The sequence below is a fragment of the Sparus aurata genome, chromosome 24, assembly GCF_900880675.1.
Source record: "Sparus aurata chromosome 24, fSpaAur1.1, whole genome shotgun sequence".
In the NCBI taxonomy this organism is placed as follows: domain Eukaryota; kingdom Metazoa; phylum Chordata; class Actinopteri; order Spariformes; family Sparidae; genus Sparus; species Sparus aurata.
Genome location: NC_044210.1, coordinates 4,782,338 through 4,794,569, shown reverse-complemented (window position 1 = coordinate 4,794,569; position 12,232 = coordinate 4,782,338). Strand labels below are relative to the sequence as shown.

Genomic DNA, 12,232 nt, shown 5'->3' with positions numbered 1-12,232 from the left:
CAGAGAGAATCAGTCAGATCCAGTAGCTCAGGCTGACAGAAGCCCAGTCAGCAGTCCTGAGGTCGTGGGTTTGAATCTTATAGAACTCTGTGAAGTTTGAAGTACGGAATGAAAAGTGCCCAGAGAAGAAGATCCATTGCTCGGTGGATTGGTAGTGCGGTGGGTCTGTTCCTGGCTTGTAGTCACCACAGAGGTGCTTGCACAGGTTCGACTCCTGCCTCGTCCTGCCTGGAGCCGAAGGGTGGGGGGCTGTGTCCCCTCCCCGGGGTTTCTCAGAGATGAAAGCAGGGGGTTATGGGAAAATGAACCATCAGCAAGTGAACTTTTAAAGATGCTGTAGGTCATCATAGCAGGACGAAGGCTTTGAGTTAACCCTGGATGAGCTTCATGAAACTTCGGCATTACGCCACGTCATCGTTCAATCAATCTTTATTTGTTAATTTCATATCTGACAACAAAAGTCGTCTCATGACACTTTCTACAATGAGCAGGTCAAAACCAAACATCTTGATTACGTCATCTGCAGCGAGACATTGCCCTCATGAGCAGCACCTGGTGACAGAGGAGAGATAAAAACAGGGTGAAAGGTTGTTCTGTATGTGAAGCGGTGAAGCTGTAAAACGTTTTAACTTCACCTCATCTTGTCAACATCTCAGAGAACTCACAACTCATGTTGGTACCTTGCACTTGCTGCGATATGTTGCCTCTCATTTACACACCCACAGCTGTTTACAGCTGCCAATGTGTGTTACTGTCATGATAAATGACTGCTAAATATTGAATCTGTGTATAATAACCAGATTGTGACATGTACATGTGACATGTGTGGGAATAAAAAGCATCAACGTCGTTTTTTCTAAATACAGTGATTTTTTTTGATAGTCTATCACGTTGGTTCTGTTTCCAAAATATATTCGTATGTGTGTGAATGTGTAAATGAGAGGCATTAACTTACAGCACTTTGCATAAGGAGCTTTATAAAGTTCACTCCATTGACTTCTATCAGTTCACGGGGCAGGGCTGCCACATCCAATATGGCGGCGACGTCGACGTCTATGTATGTCTGTCCCATTTAGCAACGGTTGGCGCGGCCTTCGAAGGAGTCTCCGAAGACCGCAAAGGCCGGGTCCTTCGAAGGACGCAGAATTGGGACACAGCAATGGACTCCTATCGTTACAGGCGTGTGAATAAACACGGCGCTATAGTGCTCCTTTGGGTGTTGACTCCCCTGAATGTTAAACGTGTATTGAAATAAATGAAGGACAACTTACGTGTGTAGCTTCAGTATGGGACGCTGAATCCTTCCTGTAACAGTGAGTGAATAAACGAGAGAAAAATAAAAAAGGACAGCATTCCCATCAAACTGTTTATTCTTACCACATGGGCGTTTCGGGCAAGACAGCCTCCATCAGCGCGTGTTCCGGCAAAATCACAGTTAATTTACACAGGTGTGCTGATTACAGGTTATCAAAACAAAAAACAAAAAAATAGCCCACCAGGGGGCGCTGTATGCACTCATACAAACAAAACAACATCTCACAATAGAAGAGCACGCTTTGTGTTGTGTTGTGTTGTGTTGTGTGTGTGTGTGTGTGTGCTTATTTGGTGGTGTGTAATTAAGTGACGTTGATCCTTCAATCTTCCAGTGTACAGAGACTTTTTGCATTTTCTAAAAAAAAAACCCTTCTATTTACATTTTGTGTACATATATATCTCTCTCTATATCTATATCTCTCAGCACATCCGCCTGGAAAGATAATTAAAATGGTCTTTAAACAACAAAAGCACATCATGTTTTCTGGCTTGACATTTTTAGGTTTACCGTCTTCCTCTATGATATATTGTACATACGACAGACGATGCAATCAGAACAGGTTCCTCGTGCAGAAATATGACACTGTGAATAAAACGTGAGAATAACCCAGGTAAAGCTGTGCGATCAACTTCCTTCTTTGTTAAAGCTACATTGCTCCAATGCCACCGTTAATGTTCAGTGTTACTGAAGCTAAATCTAATTTGCCGCAAATGTAAAGCTTCCTTTCACAAATCAGACGCCGCTGCCTCTTCGTCTTCATCCACACTGAGAAGTTAAATATGTCGAAAGAGATTTATTTCACTTAACATCCAATAGAATTTTGCCGTTTGAACTTGTTGGGCGATACAAGGCAGCAGAGAGCGGCGGGAGGTTTTTGCATTTCGTATGCCTACAGCAGCTTTAACGACCAGATGTAAAAGAAAAATAGGAAAGAATCAGTCACGGCCAACCGTGAGATCACATATAGCCTTTCGGGTGTTGATTTTACCCATGTCGGACTGACAGCTGCCAGAGTTGCCTGCTGTTGGTCTGTCCTCACTCAGACGACCAACCAATAATCAGTCTCTCAAAAAAAAAAAACATGATATACAAAACCATTCCCAGTTCAGAATCCCCCCAAAGTTCGAGCTGTATCGATGCAGCAATTACATGTCGAATCTGTGAGCTAAAAACATTATCCTGTTGTTTTTGGTATTTCCATTTATCTGTCAGTCCAGCGGTCTGCGGCCGATGTTCAGCTAACGGTGGGTGAGTCGTGGTGGGATCTGTTGGTGCACAGCTTCTTGTTGCTGTGGCTCTCCTGATCAGCCTGCCTGCTGTGCTTCCCAACGCAGCCGTCTAGGAAAAAGAGACGCTACCCGTCATAAACACGAGACAAAAATCGGGCACATCAGAAGGTGCAAAGATAACAAGATTGAACTTACTGGCGTGGTGGGGAGAGGACGGCAAGCAAGCTGAAGGGCTCCTCTGCCACTGTGAAGACAGAAAAAACATGTCAGAGTCCTCCAATGCGGGGGAAATCTGTATCTACTTTCTACTACTCGACTGCACCGGACATCAAGAGCGGGACATCAAAACGCTGCTGGGCCAAAGAAGATTTCAATATGCAACAGAATACATTAACATATCTTCCTTTTGAACAGATTCTCACATTCTAGCGCTGAAAGCCTGAGAGCAGAAATTCACCTCAGAGAAGTTTTGAAACCTTTCGATGCCTTAATCTCAGTTGTACCTATAGAAATAGATACAGTGGTGGTGGAGGATACACCCCGTGTGACTACAGCTTTAAAATGTCACTTTCTGATAGATGTGGAGAGGAAGTTGAGGACATTTTAGTAGTCATGTTGGCTACGTGATATTATGTATTATACAGTAAGAAGGTACATAAAATGATAGTTCCATGGGAATAGGAATAACTGTGTCCACCGTGGTAAGAGTGCCCTCTGCTGGCTGTTTTGTGTAATGTTAGCACTCAGTTAGCACAACATTTTCAAACCCTACCTCCACTGTAAAAGGCAAAATCTAAGTAACTAAAATAATACTAACACAATACTGAATAAAGCAAGAAGAACTGCTTCTGTCGCTCCGTGTACTCACTATGTACTTGTTGATGCTCTTCAGGCTGCTGAACCTCAGGTAAGAGATGTCCCCCTTGTCCTTGTCCCTGTCCTGGTCCGTGGTGTAGATGTGTGTGACGCCTGCTCCTCTGATCAGAGGGACACACTCGTCACATGGACACTTAGTCACAAACAGCATGGTGGACTCCCCTGGTTTGATGTCTCGAGTCCTAAAAAGTATCAGAATGAACACTTTAGAATTAGAGGAGTGTAAGGACAAAATTAGTACATTTCTTCAATCTGTTTGAAATCACTTTAACCGTTAACATGGATAACTAGATATTATTAGATTTCTAGGGTCCATGTAAACACAGCGACATCTGACCTGAAGGTGAGGGCGTTCTGCTCTGCATGGACAATATATCTGTATTTGCGCCTCTGCCGGTCCTCCTGTTTGTCGTCCATCTGGGGGTACTCGGCGTACTGCGAGCCTGCCGGGTAAGCGTTGTACCCGCAGCCCACTAGGTAGAGACACCCGGCTCTATCGCTGCTAGCCTGGGACACATGAGAGCAGATCAAAAAGCTTCGTTCAACATCAGTGAGAAGAGGAATGCAGCTTACAATGTGGTACACCTGTTGGACAGCCTTTTAAAGATGCAAACTAATTTCCCAAGTAATAACAATAAAATGAGCTTGTTGGCTCAGTTGCCAACAGATTTTTGGGATCAACACCATTCTCATGTCTCTCAGCTAAATATGACAGTAAAGCCAGAATACAATTAGCTTAGCTAAGCATAAAAACTTGAAACAGTTGGGAACAGCTAGCCTGACTTTCTTCTTTAACCTACAGATTGGTACCAGAGTGGTACCAACCTTCCCATCAAATTCTCTGCAAAAAAAACCATATTGGTGTGCAATTCTCAAAATGTTCAACTATTCCTTTAAAATATTAGCTGTGACAAGACGATTCAATGTAAAAGTCTGCTTTAAATAAGCATAATCACTACCAGAAAAAAAAAAGGATGGTCTCTGTGTTCTATCAGGACACTTGTAAGTTAGTGGAGTGTGTTCGTATCATCATAGCATGGAAGCTAACTGGAGGGATTTGTCAAAAGCTATTAGCTTGAAACAGCACACTGTGTCCACCCACACTGAAAACATCAATGCAGTAATTGAATCAGCCATAACTGGATTTATTTGATCCCATTTTGTGTTGAACAAAAATGGGCTGATCTATATAAGGCTGCTGTCAGTTTCAACCATCCAGCCCCTCGGTAGCTTATGTCCTCACTGAAACAGCTGACAGAAAAAAAGCAAAGGGTGCAAAAGGAGAGCTCACCGACTGTCCTTTGGCCCAGATAACAGCACCCACGCCCACTTTAGGGTCCTCTGGAATGAAAATGACAGATTTGCATGTCACAAACCGGCAGATGACGGTGACAGATGGTTTAAAATTGTGACCTTTAAGTGTGCCATTCTGGAAAATGTCCTACAGGCAGGATCTGCTGACTCACTCTTCAAAGACTTGAGCATATACTGCCTAGATACTCACGCAGAGAAGTCACTGATACTGCGCTGAGAGCATACTTGCTTTGGAATTTTAGCACGACAATTTGACAGTGCTGAATAATTAAACTAAACAGTGACTGGACGAACATGTCATCCAGACAAACCTGAATGGTCTCCGGTTTGACAAACACCTTATAACTAATTAGTGACTCAAATTTTTTCTTTTCTTTTCCTTTGACTGCAGTGTTGGACTTTTCATTTTCTAAATTGCAGGTGTAGGAACACAAGCCTTTGTCTCTGCATCTTAAAGTGGTCTCATTTCGGCCATGATTACCTTTAACCCAAATCAACTCCTTTTTACAGCATATGGGACTGAAAGCCCCCTCATATCCTGACCTGGCAGATCTTCTCTCCACGAAGGGGGGAGGAAGTTGTTTTTCTTGCTATAAACAGATCACCAGAGACCTTCTTCTAGTAATTTACAGCGACTAAGCACATCTGGTCTTTTTCCTCCCCTCCAAAGAAGATGAACCCCTTTTCCTCAGGTCAAACGAGGTCAAGCACGATAGAGTCTTCTTTCTCGACATCAGAAGAAAGGAGAACTGGTTTCTAACACAGATATTGTGATTTAAGGTAACTTACTAATCTACATCTCTCTCCCTCTGGAACATTCTCCAGTGGGGGAAGGCTTAATGGGAAACCTAATCTGTGTGTTCTTCTACCTCACATGTCCAACTTTTATTTACGACCGTTGTTGTTCCTGGGTCTGAACTTCCAATCCCACTGCAGTCTCTATCCTCACCCAAATTCAAATACGTCCTAAATAACTAATAAACTACAATATCAATTTCTTAATTTTAGCAGATTCCAAAATAGCATTAGAAGGTCATACAATAGATGTTCCCCATGTTATTATCAAGCCCAAATGAAGTTTATTACTTAATGAGTTTGAGGTCAACAGAAACCAGCCCCTCCCCTTGGTGATGGAGGAGAGACTTGCAGACATCATTCCTTGTGTAATACTTGTGTTATTTACCAGTTAAATGTCTGATATGTTTTGTTAAGATGGAACTACAAGGAATATGTATAAGTCCTTGGTCCTACTGTGTATTGTATACTTTATTGTTTTATGTTGTATACTTTATTGCTTCATGTCTTAATCAGGTTATAATTCTTTTGAATGATAAGTTTTCATTAGCATGTTGCATCTTTTCACGAAGGCAAAACTTCGACTTTTAAGATGGTGAAGTTTTGGGAAGGTTAAAACATGATTTCAAAACATTAAATACAATAGTGTAGTTAGATTAAACTTTTGGGAGCCTAAACTCAGATCGCAGAAGGAGGGACACTCTGCCCCCACCCCTTGTGGTCCATCTGCTGCAGGTCATAAAACAGACACTCTGCCCTTCTCACCTCTCTTCTCTCCCTGCTTCTTCTCCTGACTTCTCCCCTTCACATCTCCCACTACTCTATCTCTTTTCTTCTTTCTTTCCTTTTTATAATTTTTTTAAGTAATCTTTAGTTTTATTTTTGCAACAAGCTCTAAGACAAGCGAATTGAATCCCTACTTTAAGTGTTTTACTTTTATCCAAGTCTTTAATAGAACAAATTGTTTTCTTTTTGATTTTAATATATTGTTAAAGTACCCCTGCCTGATCCAGCAGAAGTTGAATTAGTTTCAGAATCAGAACTTAAGAACCACTACTTGAAACAACAAAGAAAAAGTCTTTTTCAAGACTGTGATCATTTGATGAAGAACGTTTCAGTCATTGTCTGCTTCAGAAGCCTTGCAAGGAGTCTCCAACAAAAGAGACTTTGTGTGCTCCAAGCCGAGACCGACTCTGCCCCCAGCGCTTCCAAGGCGGAAACCCCACTGGGCCTTTGGACCAAGAGTTCCTCAACAGAGTACCGGCCTTCCCTCTGGCTATTGGACCGACGCGCCGTGCTGTAGTCCAACCCAGAACTCTCAAGAACACCAAACTTCAGTGCCTCCTGACTCCCAGACAAACAGGCTGAACGTCTTCATGCAGCTGGATCCACACACGAGAGAATGAGTGGTGTCTAAAGTTCTGACTTCTGTCTAAGTTCTGACTTCTATCTTATGAACTTTAGAGAATTAAGATTAGGGTCTCGTTAGTATTAAAAATTACTCCCGTATTATTTAATATATATATATAACCCGACCCTTTAACTTTACTATCTACCGACGGTCACACGACTTTATTACTTTCCTAATTACAGTCTTTACATTTTCTGTTATCTGTTGTTGTTGTTCGTCTAAAATTGTCATTTCATTTATTTTACCCAAATTATTTAGTCAATAAACATATATAATCGTTTGTCTTTGCCTGGAACTTAATTTTAATGTGGAGAACCGATGGATACGTGCAAAGAAGTCACTACTTCAGAATATTGAGACTGAATGAATTGATTTTGAATGGACTCTAACTGTCCAAGCCAACTGGTACAGTTAGGTGTTTGGAATAATATTCCAAGAACTAAACACGGAGGTGGTGCCCCATTTACGAGTGTGAAATTAATTACCAGTGATTAATTATCATATATATATCAAAGTAGTGTGTGAGCAGTGTCTCCTACACAGGAATCTACTGTATTATTTTCGTTCAGTTTTGCGAGAAATTAGTTCAGACAAGTTTGCAATTACGAAATAAGAAATAAGAAACTAGGATTAATATTTTGTCCACACACAGAGAACAAAATGCCTGTTTCACAACTAACACAATAAGTTGTAACAGGCACATATCTTGAACCCAATGAAGAAACAGGCTCACATAGGTATCACTGAAATAGAAAACCACAGCACAAAGTCAACATAGCACAAATATCTATCCTTAACCCACTAGAGTAGTGAAACAGACAAACCAATCAGACCTGTTCTATAAGCCAGCAGCCTGGCTTGGATGATGCAATGGCGAGCCTCTTCCTGGGACAGTCCCTCATGATGAGAAGGAAGTAAAGACTTGGCAGGGAATGGCTCCGGGATGGCGCCGGTTGAACGCTGTTCCCTGTGTCACGGGAACAACACAATCAGCAACAAATGGATGGCAAGCGCAAAAAATCCTACGAACTGTTCGCGTTCCTGACCTGTAGAAGCCGTAGTTTGACTGTGGCACCCCGGCAGCCACCGCAGCCAGAACCTCCACCAGCTCTCTCATGTTGTTTCTGAGGTTGGAGAAGTACGGCTCCACGGAGAAGTTCTCCTGACCCATTCGAGTCAAAATGCTCCGGTGCTGCTGAGACTTCTCAACCAGGAACTGTCTGGACAGATGCTTCAAGTGTCGCAACCGCTCTCTGGAAAGCAGGAAGAAGAAAAAAAAATCAAAAATCAAATGAAATGTAAGACTTTGATGGTCATTAGAAATGTAGCATTATTGATGAATGCAGAATAACACATCCTAGTGACCACGACTAAAATCATAATAGAATCACAGAGTCGTACTATCGCTGCAACAACAAAGGGAGGCATGGCAGGGCACCTGTTGAAGAGCTCCTGTGTGCTCAGCTCCGGGTCGTCATCGGTCACTCTCTGCATGAAATCACACTCTCTGGAGGTCTCGCTGATAAACTGCGCCAGGCCCGGAGGCAGCGGCTGCAGCAGCACGCAGATGTGAGGTCGGCTGTTGGACTTGAGCTTCTCGGTTGCGACGGCGTCCAGCGCGGCCTCCTCCGTGACGCGGTCGGGCGGGCTGTGGGAGTGAAAGTTCGGCTGGTTCGTGGGGGTCGACCTCAGCATGCTGACCTCAGGGTCTCCGGGCCAGAAGGAGATCTGACTGACCCCAGCTGGAGAGGAGCAAACAGCATCGTGAGTGTTTGTTTCCAGTGGCTTCCCAGCCGGCCAGCAAGGTCATTACACACTAACCTTAATTTAATTTCTCAACCTTCTCTTTATTTTTGTCAGATACTCCCTTGATCTAAAGTTCCCCCCTCTCTCCTCACCATTGATGATCATCTTGAGGCAGGTAGCGCAGGGTCTCCTAGAGAAGTACAACTGACAGTCATTCAGGCAGGAGCCATGCTGGATGATGGCTGCTTGTCCTGCATGGAGTTCAGGCCCTGAGCAGTGGAGCCCCACCACCTTACTGTCCCGCACCACCACCAGGCCCATCCCACGGACCTGGGAGAGAGCAAACTCTAACTGTTACCTCATAGAAAGAACTACTGGTTTGGAGTCCGTCAGTATTTCATTGTAGAGGGTGCATTTGTGCGTTTGGAAACTAACCTGACTGTGGTCGTCCTCTTCACTTTGCTCCTGTGGAAACAGCTCCATCCACAGACTCAACAAGGTGAACAGGTTTATCTCTGATAACCTGGGGCCATGACCTGGAGGAGGGTGAAGAGTCATCTTGTCAATATCTGTCTCCAAAATGTCACATATGGTGGGGTCCAGAAGTCTGAAACCGCTAGTCTAGATGCATTTTTTGCATTTGTATTGAATGTTATATATATATATATATATTTACAAATTATATTATCTGAATAACAGTTTGAATGAACCTCTAAATGTCTGAAATTTGTCGAAATTTGTCGGAAAAGGATCGGTACTCTTTCTTAGTCACGCTGTAGTTTTGCCACACACAATGAATGGGCGGCACATGATCGCAAGGTCGATGGTTCGAATCCCACCTACGGTTTCTACTACAACCTTTGCTATAACTACTGCGATTTCCCCAACTACTACTACTACTAATACAGTATTCATAAAACTACTACTACTTGTACTACTACTGCTAGTATAAAAGTTCCAACATATTTACAAGCTAAGCAAACGCATGGGTGACTGTGTGATTGATTACACCTATGCTTCTATGCAGAGATAGTCACAACACATGTGTCATAATCACATGGTGAGTGGTTGGATTCATCATCCCTTCAAATGTCACAGTAGTATTTATATTCCACACCCCTGCTAATGCTACTGCTGCTACTACTGCTACGACAACAACAACAACTTCTCCTACTGCTGCTACACCTAATGCTTTACTACTGAAACATCTGCTATACTGTGGCAGAATGATTAAAGCACATGAATCATGATTGATGACACTTTTAGCATTGTCTAGGGGTTATATGTATATATAATGTGTTGAACAACTAGATTCTCTAAAGTTGTTCCAATTCAGGTTAACCACTGGAAATACTATATCTTTAGAGTGCCCCGGTAGTTTAACTGGTAGAAACATGTGCGGTGTCCTTGCCAGTGGCCCAGGGGTTTAAAACCCCCCCTGTGGCTCCTTTCTGCGCGTCATCACCACTCATTATCTCCCCATTCCCTTTCACTCTTTCTTGTCCTATCACGATAAAAAAAAAAAGTTCATATCCCTCACGCATTATGACTTTTACTGAACTTTTATACACACATTCTGACATCCTAATAAACATTGCTGTCTGGAGCAGTGACCAAGGGGTAAGAGCATAGAACTCGTGCACTTGCAATGCACTGCACTGACTACCGGTTCACATCTGGACTTTTTGCTCAGGCAGTGTTAACAAGTCCAACGAGAATTACCATGACCTGGATGACTGAGAACCTTCATCACCAACGAGGCCAAACCCTTGACGTTGGCCAAGAAATGGCAGCAGTTCACAGTGGATGACTGGAAAAGGTTGCACTTTTTCAGACGCTTCACCTCTCCTCCAGCCTCTTGGAGGAGAGGTGAAATATCTTCAAGAAAATAAAACTAGTCCATTTGCTTATAACAAAACACTAGAATCGGCTTAGAAATTGATAAAGAATGATAACTCCAATCAGCAGGATTTCTGTCAAAAGAAGGCTGTTCTTTTGAAGTCTCTTACTTACTGTAATCTGCCATGAAGCCGCTTATTGTATCTCTCAGTGAATTAAAGTTAATGTATTGATCTTTTGATGGTGTGGCGGTTTTGGATGTGCCTGATCGTGCTTTGGATAGAACTAAGCCAGTTTCTAAGAAACTGTTTTTGAGTTACACGCACTTCCTCTTAGAAATCTAAAGCCGTCTTTGGTTAGAGTTACAATTGAATCCTTAACTTTCTGCTTATTTTCAGGTTTACATTACAATATATGAGATTTTCAATGTGGTCTGGGACTTTTAGACCCTGCTGTATGTGCAGCTTTTGAACGGATTTACAATTTCAAATGCATATGGTACTCTTGGAAAAAAAAAACCTTGGATCCACTCAGCTGGACACTTGATCAAAACATACATGTTTGCCTGAAAGCACAAGTGATCCCTTTTTGATATTTGTGATGATGACTGACAGCTCATACTTGTGTATGTGCCTAAAGGAAGATCTCACAGTCAATAAGGTGGATACTTCTAAATATTAGTGATAACGTTTACATCCCTTTGCACCAAATTCCTAAGATTATCATGCTGATTGTTGGAGCACTGCTGCCATTAAGATTCATCGCAGGTAGCTACGTGGGGCTGTACTGGTGAACTGTCTCTGTCACTGATCAGCTGTTTTATGACAGGACTAAACAGAAACCTATGTAGCTTACACGTTACAACACAAGTCTCTTTCCATCTGGCTCACCTTGTACTTTACTGTCAGTCTGGGTGCTGCAGTCTCTCGTGCCTCGACCTGGCCTCAGCTGGCCCGGGTCGGCTCGGTTCCGTGTGTCGCCTCCTTCCATCCAACCCGCCAGCTAAAGAGATAATGTATCGTTCCGGGCTTCCAATAACACAGGGGCAAGGGACAAGGTAGGTTCAGGCAGAATTAACATTAATCTCGTGCAGTGTCAACCTAATGCGATTTCCGATCAAGCATTTCAAAATAAAAGCCTCGCGGACGAGCCAGAGTGGTTCTGTGCAGAAGAAACCGATGCAAGCTGCACTCGGAGGATAATATGCGGAATTAATACAAGGGAATAAATCCGTTTATTCTTTTGATATTACTTTGAATTTTTTTTTTTTTTTTTTTTTTTAATGACGACACTCAAATGTAAGCTAGCAAACAACAACTAGCGTTAAGCTACACATCACATAATAGGACAGGTAGACTGACGCTTACAGTTGTACTCAATATGTTGAGGTTACTGGGTATTATTTAGGTTACGTCCTGCCCACGTATTGACATTATCTTATTTCAAAGGAGAATTGTACTTACTTCTGTTCAGTTCTATTTCTGCGTTGTTACTCACTGCAACTTGACAAAGTTCCAGGTTACTTCCGTGATACCCTCTGACGTACACAGGAGGGTGGGCCAACGACTCGAAACCAGTATTTACAAACTACCCGAATGTTTCACTAGGTGGCAGCACACCACTGTCATCATGTATCCTTATATATCTGCTGCTTGTATTAACCTATTAAGAGTTAACTACTTCACTACACAACACACAGATAATGCA

General features: G+C 42.6%; 1 protein-coding gene across 2 annotated transcripts; it reads right to left on the bottom strand.

The window, feature by feature from the left end:
• Nucleotides 1-1,352: 1,352 nt before the first annotated feature.
• Nucleotides 1,353-12,067, bottom strand: cdadc1 (cytidine and dCMP deaminase domain containing 1). 2 transcript variants are annotated; one of them, XM_030409920.1, is made up of 12 exons: nucleotides 11,989-12,067; nucleotides 11,416-11,553; nucleotides 9,122-9,222; nucleotides 8,839-9,016; nucleotides 8,379-8,682; nucleotides 7,987-8,193; nucleotides 7,774-7,907; nucleotides 4,712-4,761; nucleotides 3,758-3,927; nucleotides 3,413-3,602; nucleotides 2,740-2,788; nucleotides 1,353-2,653 (listed from the first exon to the last, which is right to left on the bottom strand). In XM_030409920.1, exons 2-12 carry the CDS (start codon nucleotides 11,513-11,515, stop codon nucleotides 2,550-2,552), a joined length of 1,587 nt encoding a protein of 528 aa, XP_030265780.1. In that variant the 5' UTR covers nucleotides 11,516-11,553; nucleotides 11,989-12,067; the 3' UTR covers nucleotides 1,353-2,549. The 2 variants fall into 2 exon arrangements, with proteins under 2 accessions (XP_030265780.1, XP_030265779.1); XM_030409919.1 differs by lacking the exon at nucleotides 11,989-12,067 and having other exon boundaries at nucleotides 11,416-11,736.
• Between the last annotated feature and the right edge of the window lie 165 nt (nucleotides 12,068-12,232).